The following is a 12,927-nucleotide window of genomic DNA, read 5'->3' as shown; positions in this document are numbered from 1 at the left end:
ACAGAGAGACCCGGGGGGGTCGGAACAGAGAGACCCGGGGGGTGCAGGGACAGAGAGACCCGGGGGGTGCAGGAACAGAGAGACCCGAATGGCCACCTCCTGTGTTTCTATGATTGTAATTCCTGTTTCACACTCAGGAGCTCACTGCCTGCTCTCCATTAACCTGATCCGTGATAGCAGCAGCTGAGAGCTGTGTCCCAGAGAGTACAGACCGCACAATGGCTCATTCAGGAAGCTTGAATCTTATCACAAGGTTTTCTCCTTCCCTCAGGCATGGAAATTGTGAGATTGCCTGAAGGGAAATGAGCTGAAGCTGTACTAAGAAAGGCCGGCCGGGGATGTTCCAACTCATTCCGTGCTGTGCAACCCAAGAACTCCCATTCACAGAACGACATGGACTTCCCATTTCAGAGAACACGGGAATGGAGGGACAATTACACGGGAACACTTTCATTGTTGGTGAAGGGGGAAGTTCCAGGGAGCCTTTGTATCACTGACTCTGTGCAGTTCCACACTATATAAAGCCATGGTGACCGTGAGTTAACAGCTCACTCCTTACCTCAGACTCAATCTCCAATACTCAGAGCTTCCAACTTGGGAAAAGTACAAGATGAAGACAGCACTGTGGGTGGCCGCTGTTTTGTGCTCACTGATGATCTGCTCTATCCAGGATTCTGCTGCTGCACCAGGTAAGAGATGGGTCCTTATTCTCAATATTCGACTACAACCTGACAATTAACAAAACTCTGCAAAAACATGGGACAAACCCACTGCAGGTTTCTATCGACTGCTTGTGTATTTAATAGTCCTCAGCTGTAATTGCTCTCCACACTCTGTTCAAAGCAAGCTCCTGAGTGTGAAACAGGAATTACAATCATAGAAGCTCAGAAGGAGGCCATTCAGCCCCTCGGGCCTGTGCTGGCTCTCTGAAAGAGCTATCCAATTAATGCCACTCCATGCTCTTTCCTCATCGTCCTGCAAACTTTTCCTTTTCAAGGATTTATCCGATTCCCTTTTGAAAGTTATTATTGAATCTGCTTCCACCGCCCTTTCAGGCAGTGAATTCCAGATCATAACAACTCACTGAGTAAAAAAATTCTCCTCACTTCCCCCCTGGTTCTTTTGCCAATTATCCTGAATCTGTGTCCTCTGGTTACTGACCCTCCTGTCAGTGGAAATGTTTTCTCCCAATCTACTCTGTCAAAACCCCTCAGGATTTTGATCACCTCTATCAAGTCTCCCCTTAACCTTCTCTGCTCTCAGGAGAACAATCCCAGCTTCTCCAGTCTCTCCACATAACTGAAGTCCCTCATCCCTGGGACCATTCTAGTAAATCTCCTCTGCACCCTCTCCAAGGCCTTGTCATCCTTCCTAAACTGTGGGGCCCAGAATTGAACACAATACTCCAGCTGAGACCTAACCCGTGTTTTATAAAGGTTTAACATAACCTCCTTGTTTTTGTACTCTATGCCTCGATTGATAGAGCCCAGGGTCATGTGTACTTTTTTAACAGCATTCTCAACTTGTCCTGTCACCATCAAAGATTTGTGTGTGTGCACCCCCAGGTCCTGTTCCTGCACCCACCTTAAAATTGGGGCTCACAGAAATGGCAAATGAATTTCAATATGGATAAGTGTGAGGTGGTTCATTTTGGTAGGAGGAATCAGGAGGTCACATACTCCTTGGATAATAAGAGTCTAGATGGGATAGAGGAGCAAAGGGATCGAGGGGGACTGATACACAAATCACTAAAAGTAGTAACACAGGTTAATAAGGCCATAAAAAGGCAAATCAAGCACTGGGGTTCATTTCTAGAGGGATAGAATTGAAAAGCAGAGAAGTTATGTTAAACTTGTATCGAACCTTGTTAGACCACACTTGGAGTATTGTGAACAGTTCTGGTCTCCATATTATAGAAAGGATATCGAGACACCGGAGAAGGTGCAAATAAGATTTACTGGATAATACCAGAACTGAGAGGTTATACCTATCAGGAAAGATTGAACAGGCTGGGGCTCTTTGCTCTAGAAAAGAGAAGACCGAGAGGAGACCTGCTCGAGGTCTTTAAGATTATGAAAGGGTTTGATAGGGTGGACGTAGTAAAGATATTTTAACTTGTGGGGGAGACAACGACTAAGGGCCATTAATATAAGATAAGATCGAAATCCAATGAGGAAATGAGGAGAAATTCTTTGCCCAGAGAGTGGTTAGAATGGGGAACCACAAGGAGTATTTGAGGCGAATGGTATCGATACATTGAAGGGGAATCTGGAGAAACACATGAGGGAGAAAGGAATAGAAGGATATGCTGATAGGGTGAGATGAAATAGGGAGGGAGGAGGCTCGTGGGGAGTATAAACAGTGGTTGGGCCGAATGGCCTGTTTCTGTGTAATTGTGTGTAAATAAATGGAGAATAATGTTCCTATCAGTGAGAATCTGCAGTGATATCCATCAGTATTTAACTGTCTCCATTCCTCCCTCTCACACCAGGTGGGATTGTAACATTCGAATGCTGTGAGAGTTTTAAGACCACTCGTATTCCTCATAAAAGACTTGCAAACTACAAGAGAACAATTGGCTGCTCCACTCCCGCCATTATGTAAGTTTTTAAAGGTATAGATTCGGAGTGTGGTTAAATCTAAGGTTTGGAGTTGGTGTCTGCAATGCTCCAATAATCACATCTCATTCCTCTGTTTCAGTTTTACAAACAAACGTCACGTGAAAATTTGCACCAAAGCGAGTGAGAAATGGGTTCAAACCGCAGTGGAATATCTGGAAAAGAGACTGAAGAATGGAAGGAATGGAGCAAAGAAGTGATTCAAAGCTCAGCACTTTTAAACCATTTCAAATGCCTGAGTGTGGAAGTGGTGTGATATTCTGCTGGGTCAGAGGCAGAATGGAGAAAATGTTTCAGGACTGGCTCCACAATCCCATTCTCTGATCATTTGTATTTCTCCACTTTATGTGATCATTAATACGAAAGATTCTTGGTGGGAACGAACTTTCCCCGTGTAAACTACAATCGGCAATAGTGATAAAGCAAGATGGTGTAACTGTATAAATGTGTGTCCAAGTTAATAACAAAGACTGGGGGAAGAATGGGACTGAGCGAGGGCAGTTTTCCATCACTGAACATCCCATCTCAAGAAAGATCAGTTGGGTGAAGTTCAGTGAAGATAATCTCTTCCAACATTTAACTGGTGTTTGGTCCCTCCGACCCCCGACTGCACTGGACCAGGGAGCAGAGGGACAAAGCCGCAACACCCACACTCACAACCGGGGGTGCTGAGAGGGGCCAGACATTGGGAGTGGGGCCAGACACTGGGAGTGGGGCCAGACAATGGGAGAGGGGACCAGACATTGGGAGTGGGGCCAGACAATGGGAGAGGGGACCAGAGATTGGGAGAGGGGCCAGACATTGGAAATATGGCCAGACAATGGGAGTGGGGCCAGACATTGGGAGAGGGGACCAGAGATTGGGAGAGGGGCCAGACATTGGGAGAGGGCCAGACAATGGGAGAGGCCAGACAATGGGAGAGGCCAGTCAATGGGAGGGGGGCCAGACATTGTGAGGGGGACCAAACATTGGGAGGGGGACCAAACATTGGGAGGGGGACCAGAGATTGGGAGAGGGGCCAGACATTGGAAATATGGCCAGACAATGGGAGTGGGGCCAGACATTGGGAGAGGGGACCAGAGATTGGGAGAGGGGCCAGACATTGTGAGAGGGCCAGACAATGGGAGAGGCCAGTCAATGGGAGGGGGACCAGACATTGTGAGGGGGACCAGACATTGGGAGAGGGGCCAGACATTGGAAATATGGCCAGACGATGGGAGTGGGGCCAGACATTGGGAGAGGGGCTAGACATTGGGAGAGGGCCAGACATTGGGAGATGCCAGACAATGGGAGGGGGGCCAGACATTGTGAGGGGGACCAGACATTGGGAGGGGGACCAGACATTGGGAGAGGGGCCAGACATTGGAAATAAGGCCAGACAATGGGAGTGGGGCCAGACATTGGGAGAGGGACCAGAAATTGGGAGGGGGACCAGACATTGGGAGAGGGGACCAGAGATTGGGAGTGGGGCCAGTCATTGGGAGTGGGGACAGACATTGGGTGTGGGGCCAGACAATGGGAGAGGGGCCAGACATTGGGAGAGGGGCCAGATAATAGGAGAGGGGCCAGACAATGAGAAAGGGGACAGACAAAGTGAGAGGGGCCAGACATTGGGAGCAAGGCCAGACATTGGGAGTGGATCTGGACATTGGGAGGGGGACCAGACATTGGGAGGGGGACCAGACATTGGGAGCAAGGCCAGTCATTGGGAGGGGGACCAGACATTGGGAGGGGGAACAGACATTGGGAGCAAGGCCAGTCATTGGGAGGGGGACCAGACATTGGGAGGGGGACCAGACATTGGGAGGGCAGGTCCCAGGCACATCGTGCGTGCAATGCCTGAGGACAGGAACTGAGGGCACATCCTGAGGGCAGGTCCTGAGGCTGCATTTACAGGAGAGTAAAATGGAGAATATTGAAATTAAATAATTTGATCCTGAATGGAAAATGTCCCCAGGTTGGGTGTGAAGCTGCCCTTTGGGATCAGTGGGACAGATTCCCATTCCATCCAGTAATCCTGGGAATCGCTGTGTTCAGATTCCATTGATATTCTCTGTGCTTTTATTATTCACACTCGTCACTTCCCTCATTGATTCGCTGATTTCTCAGCTCCTGATTTTTATGAATTGAAACTGCGGCCGTGAAATAAAGGAGATTTTTGAAGATTAATCCTGTTGTCGGTCGGTCTGTGAGCAGCCTCCCTCTTCCTTTGTATTAAACAGACAAACCCGTCAGACTTTCATCACATGATTCTTAGTAAGTTCTCGCATTGGTCACTTTCCATTCATATATTTACACAGCGTGAGCTGATTGGCCGAGAATTACATGGAATTTCCAGCACAGAAACAGGCCATTCGGCCCGACAGGTCCATGCTGGTGTTTATGCTCCACACGAGCCTCCTCCCTCCCTACTTCATCTCACCCTTTCAGCAGATCCTTCTATCCTTTCTCCCTCATGTGTTTATCCAGCTTCCCCTTAAAACCATCGATACCATTCACCTCAACTACTCCTTGTGATAGAGAGTTCCACATTCTGACCTCTCTCTGGGGAAAGAGGTTTCTCCTGAATTCCTTATTGGATTTATTAGTGACTATCTTATATTTTATGGCCCTAGTTTTGTACTCCCCACAAGTGGAAACATCTCCTCTCCATCTAACCTTTTGAATCCCTTCATCATTTTAAAGACCTCGATCAGGTCAACCCTCAGTCTTCTCTTTTACAGAGAAAAGAGCCCCAGCCTGTTCAGTCTTTCTTGATAGTTGGACCCTCTCAGTTCCAGTAACATTCTCGTGAATCTTTTTTGCAGCTTCTCCAGTGCCTCTATATTTTTTTTCAAAAAATATACTTTATTCATAAAATGTGGAGCAAAACATACATTACAGTTGTCATATCACATTCCAAATGTACACAGTACAGATTATACAATTTGCAGGTTACATCAAGTCCAGTTCAATGAACACATTGTACATAATTACAGTTCATGACACTCTGGGGTGTCTCATTGCATTATACTCAATACAGATTATTGATTACAGATTCATTACAAGTACATTACAGATTCATTGCAGGTGCATTCCAGCAATTTGAATTTTACATTCTGCCCGGGGGGTTTTTCCCTGATTGCAGCCCCTCGGTATACAATGGCGGGAAGGCTCTAAATGGTTGCCTTTCCCCACAGAGCCTTTGCGGCGGCCGCACCCATCCTCAGTGCGTCCCTGAGCACGTAGTCCTGGACCTTGGAATGTGCCAGTCTGCAACACTCGGTCGAGGACAGCTCCGTGCACTGGAACACCAGCAGGTTTCGGGCAGACCAAAGGGCGTCCAGCAGCAGTTGATGGTCTTCCAGCAGCAGTTGATGTCCGTCTCAGTGTGCGTCCCCGGGAACAGCCCGTAGAGCACAGAGTCCTGTGTTACAGAACTGCTCGGGACGAACCTGGACAGATACCACTGCATCTCTCTCCAGACCTTCTTTGCAAAGGTACATTCCAGAAGGAGATGGGTGACGGTCTCGTCTCCACCGCAGCCTCCTCGGGGACAGTGTGCGATGGCGCTGAGAGTCCAGGAGTGCATGAAGGATCTGACAGGAAGGGCCCTTCTCACCACCAGCCAAGCTAGGTCTTGGTGCTTGTTTGAAAGTTCTGGCGATGAGGCGTTCTGCCAAATGACATTGCCAGTCTGCTTGGGGAACCAACTGACAGGATCCATCGTCTCCTTTTCCCGCAGGGTCTCGAGGACGTTACGTGCGGACCACTTACTGATCGCCTTGTGGTCGCAAGTGTTTTTTTGCATAATCTTTTCGACGAGGGACAGGTGGGGCGGAACGGTCCAACTGGATGGAGCGTTCCGTGGCAGCGTGGCCAGGCCCATCCTTCACAACACCGGGGATAGGTAGAACCTCAGCACTATAAGATGGAGAGCAGAACTGTTCACAATACTCCGACCATTGTCTGACCAAGGTTCTGCACAGGACCTTCCCTTCAAAATCCGTGCTGACTATTCTTTATTAGATTTTCAGTTTCTACATGTTTTTCTATTCCATCTTTGAGTAAAGCTCCCATTACCTTTCCCACCACCGACGTTAAGCTAACTGGTCTATAGTTCCCTGGACTTGTTCTATCTCCCTTTTTAAATATAGGAATCACATGAGCTGTCCACCAGTCCTCTGGCACTATTGCCCTTTCTATATATGGAATAGTGCCTCTGCTATCTCCTCCCTAACTTCTTTTAATAAGCGGTGATACAATCTATCCCGAGCAGGACTTTTATCCTCTCTAATTGTGATGAGTTTATCATTATCTCCTTGCTTTCTATCTTAACTGTCTTGATATTCTTTTCAATCTCCTCTTCTAATGTCCTGCCCACCTTGTTAGTCTCCCTGGGAAACACAGAGGCAAAGTAACAATCAATATTTCTGCCATTTCGCACTCGTTACCTGTGAGTTTATCGTGTGTATCCCTTAGTGGCCCGATCCCTATCCTGATTTTTCTTTGTTATTTATGTGTCTATAGAATGCTTTACTATTTCTTTTGATAGTCTAAATATTTTATATTCAATATCAGTGTTTAAAATGAGGAAGGGTTTTGATTGAGTAAATCGGATTGTCAGTAAAATTGAGGCCCATGGAATAAAAGGGGCAGTGAGAGCACGGATACAGAATTGGCTCAGTGACAGGAAACAGAGAGTCGTGGTGAACGGTTGTTTTTCGGACTGGAGGGAGGTGTACAGTGGTGTTCCCCAGGGGTCGGTGCTGGGACCACTGCTTTTCTTGATATATATTAATGACTTGAACTTGGGTGTACAGGGCACAATTTCAAAATGTGCAGGGTTACAGGGAAAGGGCAGGGGAGTGGGACTAATTGAATAACTCATTCAATGATCAGGCTCAGGAACGATGGGCTGAATGGCCTCATTCTGTGCTCTATCAGTCTATGTTACGATGTTTCTATCATTCGGTGTGATCCTTTGATAATTTAAGTCCCTCGTTCCTCTTTGTTTCCCTATTAGTTTTATTGATTTCTTTCCGAATCTCTTCCTATTCCCTTTTGTCATCCTCTCCTTTATTGTCCATGGAATTAGTGTATGACAACACTTCCTTATCTGCTCTGCTTCACTTCCCATTCCTAGATCCAGCAATGATTCCCCTCTTGTTGGGCTTCTTACCGACTGGTTCAGAAAGGAGTCCAGTCCACAGTGTAAAAACTCCGTTCCTCTTTCCCCTTTACCTCCCTCTTCTTGACACTTTATTTCGGGATGGATGAAATCGCCCATCATTATTATTTGATCTTTTTTACACATTTCATTGATTCACCAACAGATTTCATCCTCCACTTCCCTTCACTATTAGATGGTCTGTGGACTGTTCCTATTAATGTGATCGCTCCCTTCTTATCCTTTCCCTCAATCCATATGGATTCTGTTTCTCTCTTAATGTTATTTCAGTCCCTTTTTTCTCCTGCCCTTCTGTTGTCTTTAATTAATACTCTTCCCCCACCCCCTCCTTCCTTCCCTGTCCTTTCCAAATCCGTGATATCCTGTGATATTTAACTGCCAGTCCTGCCCTTTACGGAGCCGTGTTTCAGAATCCCGACTGTATCCGACTCCTCACGATCAATTATTGCCTCCAATTCCCCGGTTTTGTTTCAGATGTTGTGCACATTGCTGGACAGGCAATTTAATTCATCTTTACTCATCGTTTCTCTCGTTTTATTTGAACAGTTATTTTATATTTATGTTCTGTAACTTTATCTGATCCCTGTTTGTTGATGTGACCCTTATTCCTTCCCTTGGTCTGACCTTTACTCCCATCTCCGATTTATTTGATCATCAGGCGGCTGTTATTGTTCCCAGTTCCCTCCCCCGTCGGACAAGTTCAAAGTCTTTATAACAATAGGGGAAACATCTGGACACACTGTGTGGTCACATCTGGAGACACACTGTGTGGTCACATCTGGAGACACACTGTGCGGTCACATCTGGAGACACACTGTGCGGTCACATCTGGAGACACACTGTGCGGTCACATCTGGAGACACACTGTGCGGTCACATCTGGAGACACTCTGTGCGGTAACATCTGGTGACACACTGTGCGGTCACATCTGGAGACACACTGTGCGGTCACATCTGGAGACACACTGTGCGGTCACATCTGGAGACACACTCTGCGGTCACATCTGGAGACACTCTGTGCGGTAACATCTGGTGACACACTGTGCGGTCACATCTGGAGACACACTGTGCGGTCACATCTGGAGACACACTCTGCGGTCACATCTGGAGACACACTGTGTGGTCACATCTGGAGACACACTGTGCGGTCACATCTGGAGACACACTGTGCGGTCACATCTGGAGACACACTGTGCGGTCACATCTGGAGACACACTGTGCGGTCACATCTGGAGACACACTCCGCGGTCACATCTGGAGACACTCTGTGCGGTAACATCTGGTGACACACTGTGCGGTCACATCTGGAGACACACTGTGCGGTCACATCTGGAGACACACTGTGCGGTCACACCTGGAGACACACTGTGCGGTCACATCTGGAGACACTTTGTGTGGTCACATCTGGAGATACTCTGTGTGGTCACATCTGGAGACACTTTGTGTGGCTACATCTGGAGATGCACTGTATGGTCACATCTGGAGACACACCGTCTGGTCACATTTGGAGACAGTCGGGGATCGGTGCTGGGTCCCTTGCTGTTTGTGGTCTACATTAATGACTTGGATATGAATGTAAAAGGTATGATCAGTAAGTTCGCTGATGATACAAAAATTGATAGGGTGGTAAATAGCGAGGAGGATAGCCTCAGTCTGCAGGACGATATAGATGGGTTGGTCAGATGGGCGGAACAGTGGCAAATGGAATTTAACCCGGAAAAGTGCGAGGTGATGCACTTTGGAGGGACTAACAAGGCAAGGGAATACACAATGAATGGGAGGACCCTAGGCAAGACAGAGGGTCAGAGGGATCTTGGTGTGCAAGTTCACAGATCCCTGAAGGCGGCGGAACAGGTAGATAAGGTGGTAAAGAAGGCATATGGGATACTTGCCTTTATTAGCCGAGGCATAGAATATAAGAGCAAGGAGGTTATGATGGAGCTGTATAAAACACTGGTTAGGCCACAGCTGGAGTACTGTGTGCAGTTCTGGTCGCCACACTACAGGAAGGATGTGATCGCTTTGGAGAGGGTGCAGAGGAGATTCACCAGGATGTTACCAGGGCTGGAGCGCTTCAGCTATGAAGAGAGACTGGGAAGATTGGGTTTGTTTTCCTTGGAGCAGAGGAGGCTGAGGGGGGACATGATTGAGGTGTACAAAATTATGAGGGGCACAGATAGGATGGATACTAAGGAGCTTTTTCCCTTCGTTGAGGGTTCTATAACAAGGGGACATAGATTCAAGGTAAAAGGCGGGAGGTTTAGAGGGGATTTGAGAAAGAACTTTTTCACCCAGAGGGTGGTTGGAGTCTGGAACTCACTGCCTGAAAGGGTTGTGGAGGCAGGAACCCTCACAACATTCAAGAAGCATTTGGATGAGCACTTGAAATGCCATAGCATACAAGGCTACGGACCAAATGCTGGAATATGGGATTAGAGTAGACAGGGCTGATGGCCGGCGCGGACACGATGGGCTGAAGGGCCTCTATCCGTGCTGTATAACTCGATGACTCTATGACTAACATTCGATAAGGGCCGTGAACTTTGTGCTGCCTCCCACTTACCATGATATCTCCGTGCAGCCAACGCTACCTGCGCTGCTGAGAGGCTGCACGGAGAATGAGGAAGTTGGAAATGGGGCGTGCACAGCGCACGTCATCAGCAGCCTGCACCTCTTAAAGGTGCGGGCACATTTCAAATGGCAGGTACACAGCTTACTTGGACAAGGGAACGATGGCCACGAGGATAGCAGGACTGGCATGGGAGAGGGCTCCATGCTTCTCTGATGATGCTCGGAAGGGCCTGGTGGAAGGGGTGGATGAAAGGAGGGCCAACATGTACCCGCAGTGTGGCCGGAGACCCTCCAGACTGCAGCTCCGCAGGCATTGGCAGGCTGTGGCGCAGGAAGTCAACGCCAGGAGCATGGCACCACGTACGTGGGTGCAGTGCCGAAAGAAGTTCAATGACTTGACACGAGTGGTCAAGGTGAGAGAATGCAAGAGTCAAGTGGCACATCCTGCCAACTCCACCACTGCTCCACGCATCACACTCCCTGTCAACCACCCACCAACAAACACTGCCCATCCATACACAATGCTGCACTTGGCATGCTGCATCTCACCCGCACATAGTACCACACTTGCAGGCCACACAACCACCACTCACAGGTCACACAAACTGGCAGCTATTCGACCATGACAGGCACATCACCCACACACCTTGCAGGACACTCACTGACACACTGACCTCTATCTTGCAGGAGAAGGTGACGCAAAACAGTCGGCAGCAGGAGGGACCTGAGGGTGGACGGGGACGTTTACATGTCCTCACCCCCACTAGAGGAGACAGTGCTGTGGATCATTGTGCGGGCCGTCACTGCAGCCGTGACCACGTGCCGGGCTAGAGGTCCCGGTCAAGGGGGTCTCTGCATATCTAATGCTCCTTCTCCTTTCCCACATCTCCCTCCTCCCATAATCTTTTCTGACTCATGTGCTGTAGATCCTGTCAGCACACACCTCTTACTTGCTCCTCTCCCCACTCCACAACTCAACATGTTCCCTTTGTCATTGCAGATACCCAAGAACACATGGTGGCACTGTCCGAGGAGGAGGAGGGGGAGGAGGGGGAGGAGGAGGGGGAGGGGGAGGAAGAGGAGGAGGGGGAGGAGGAGGAGCGGGAGGAGGAGGGGGAGGAGGAGGGGGAGGAGGAGGAAGAGGAGGAGGAGGGGAGGAGGAGGAGGAGGAGGAGGGGGAGGAGGAGGGGGAGGAGGAGGAGGAGGAGGAGGGGGAGGAGGGGGAGGAGGAGGAGGGGGAGGAGGGGAGGAAGAGGAGGAGGGGGAGGAGGAGGAGGAAGAGGAGGAGGGGAGGAGGAGGAGGAGGGGGAGGAGGAGGAGGAGGGGGAGGAGGGGGAGGAGGAGGAGGGGGAGGAGGAGGAAGAGGAGGAGGGGGAGGAGAGGAGCGGGAGGAGGAGGGGGAGGAGGAGGAGGGGGAGGAGGAGGAAGAGGAGGAGGAGGAGGAGCGGGAGGAGGAGGGGGAGGAGGAGGAGGAGGAGGAGGGGGAGGAGGAGGGGAGGGGGAGGAAGAGGAGGAGGGGGAGGAGGAGGAAGAGGAGGAGCGGGAGGAGGAGGGGGAGGACGAGGAGGGGGAGAGGGAGGAGGAGGAGGGGGAGGAGGAGGGGGAGGAGGAGGAGGGGGAGGAGGGGGAGGAGGAGGAGGGGGAGGAGGGGGAGGAGGAGGAGGGGGAGGAGGGGGAGGAGGAGGAGGGGGAGGAGGAGGAGGAAGGGGAGGAGGAGGAGGGGGAGGAGGAGGAGGGGGAGGAGGAGGAGAAGGAGGAGGGGGAGGAGGAGGAAGAGGAGGAGGGGAGGAGGAGGAGCGGGAGGAGGAGGGGGAGGAGGAGGAGGAGGGGGAGGAGGGGGAGGAGGAGGAGGGGGAGGAGGAGGAAGAGGAGGAGGGGGAGGAGGAGGAGCGGGAGGAGGAGGGGGAGGAGGAGGGGGAGGAGGAGGAGGAGGAGGAGGGGGAGGAGGAGGAAGAGGAGGAGGGGAGGTGGAGGAGCGGGAGGAGGAGGGGGAGGAGGAGGAGGAGGGGGAGGAGGGGGAGGAGGAGGAGGGGGAGGAGGAGGAAGAGGAGGAGGGGGAGGAGGAGGAGCGGGAGGAGGAGGGGGAGGAGGAGGGGGAGGAGGGGGAGGAGGAGGAGGGGGAGGAGAGGAGGAGGAGGAGGGGGAGGAGGAGGAGGGGGACACTGAAGCCACACCGTCACTCGATCTGACACTTGCTTCCACCAGCTCAGAGACTGACACTGCGTGTCCTTTAGAGATTAGGTTCGAGGAGGGATCTGCATGTGGTGAGACACCGAGCACAAGTGATCAGGAGCCGGGGCGGGGGGAACGGACACCACAGGTCCCAGCTCACCGGAGGGCGAGGTCGTTCACTAGTTCTGCTGCAGAGGAGTCAGATGAGGATTTCGATGGGCCAGGCTACAGAAGACGGCTGATGGGCGTACACCAACAAATGCTTGGGGCACTGGAAATCCTGCCAGAAAGCCTGCGCATAATGAGAAGGGGCATGGAGGAGTCCAGCTCCAACTTGGCGCAGGGCTTTGTACAGAGCTTGGAGCCCATCCTTTCCCACATGGAACGGGTGGTCACC

At 50.6% G+C, this 12,927-nt stretch overlaps 1 protein-coding gene across 1 annotated transcript; it reads left to right on the top strand.

Annotated features, from left to right (window-relative positions):
* Nucleotides 1-443: 443 nt before the first annotated feature.
* LOC137333224 (eotaxin-like) lies at nucleotides 444-3,063 on the top strand. Its single transcript, XM_067997384.1, has 3 exons — nucleotides 444-689; nucleotides 2,492-2,600; nucleotides 2,701-3,063. The coding sequence occupies exons 1-3, from the start codon at nucleotides 611-613 to the stop codon at nucleotides 2,816-2,818; spliced, it is 306 nt and encodes a 101-aa protein (XP_067853485.1). The 5' UTR covers nucleotides 444-610; the 3' UTR covers nucleotides 2,819-3,063.
* The last annotated feature ends 9,864 nt before the right edge of the window (nucleotides 3,064-12,927 follow it).

The sequence above is a fragment of the Heptranchias perlo genome, chromosome 16 (assembly GCF_035084215.1).
Source record: "Heptranchias perlo isolate sHepPer1 chromosome 16, sHepPer1.hap1, whole genome shotgun sequence".
Taxonomy (NCBI): Eukaryota; Metazoa; Chordata; class Chondrichthyes; order Hexanchiformes; family Hexanchidae; genus Heptranchias; species Heptranchias perlo.
Note: the sequence above shows the minus strand (reverse complement) of the source record. Positions and strands in the feature narration are given on the sequence as shown.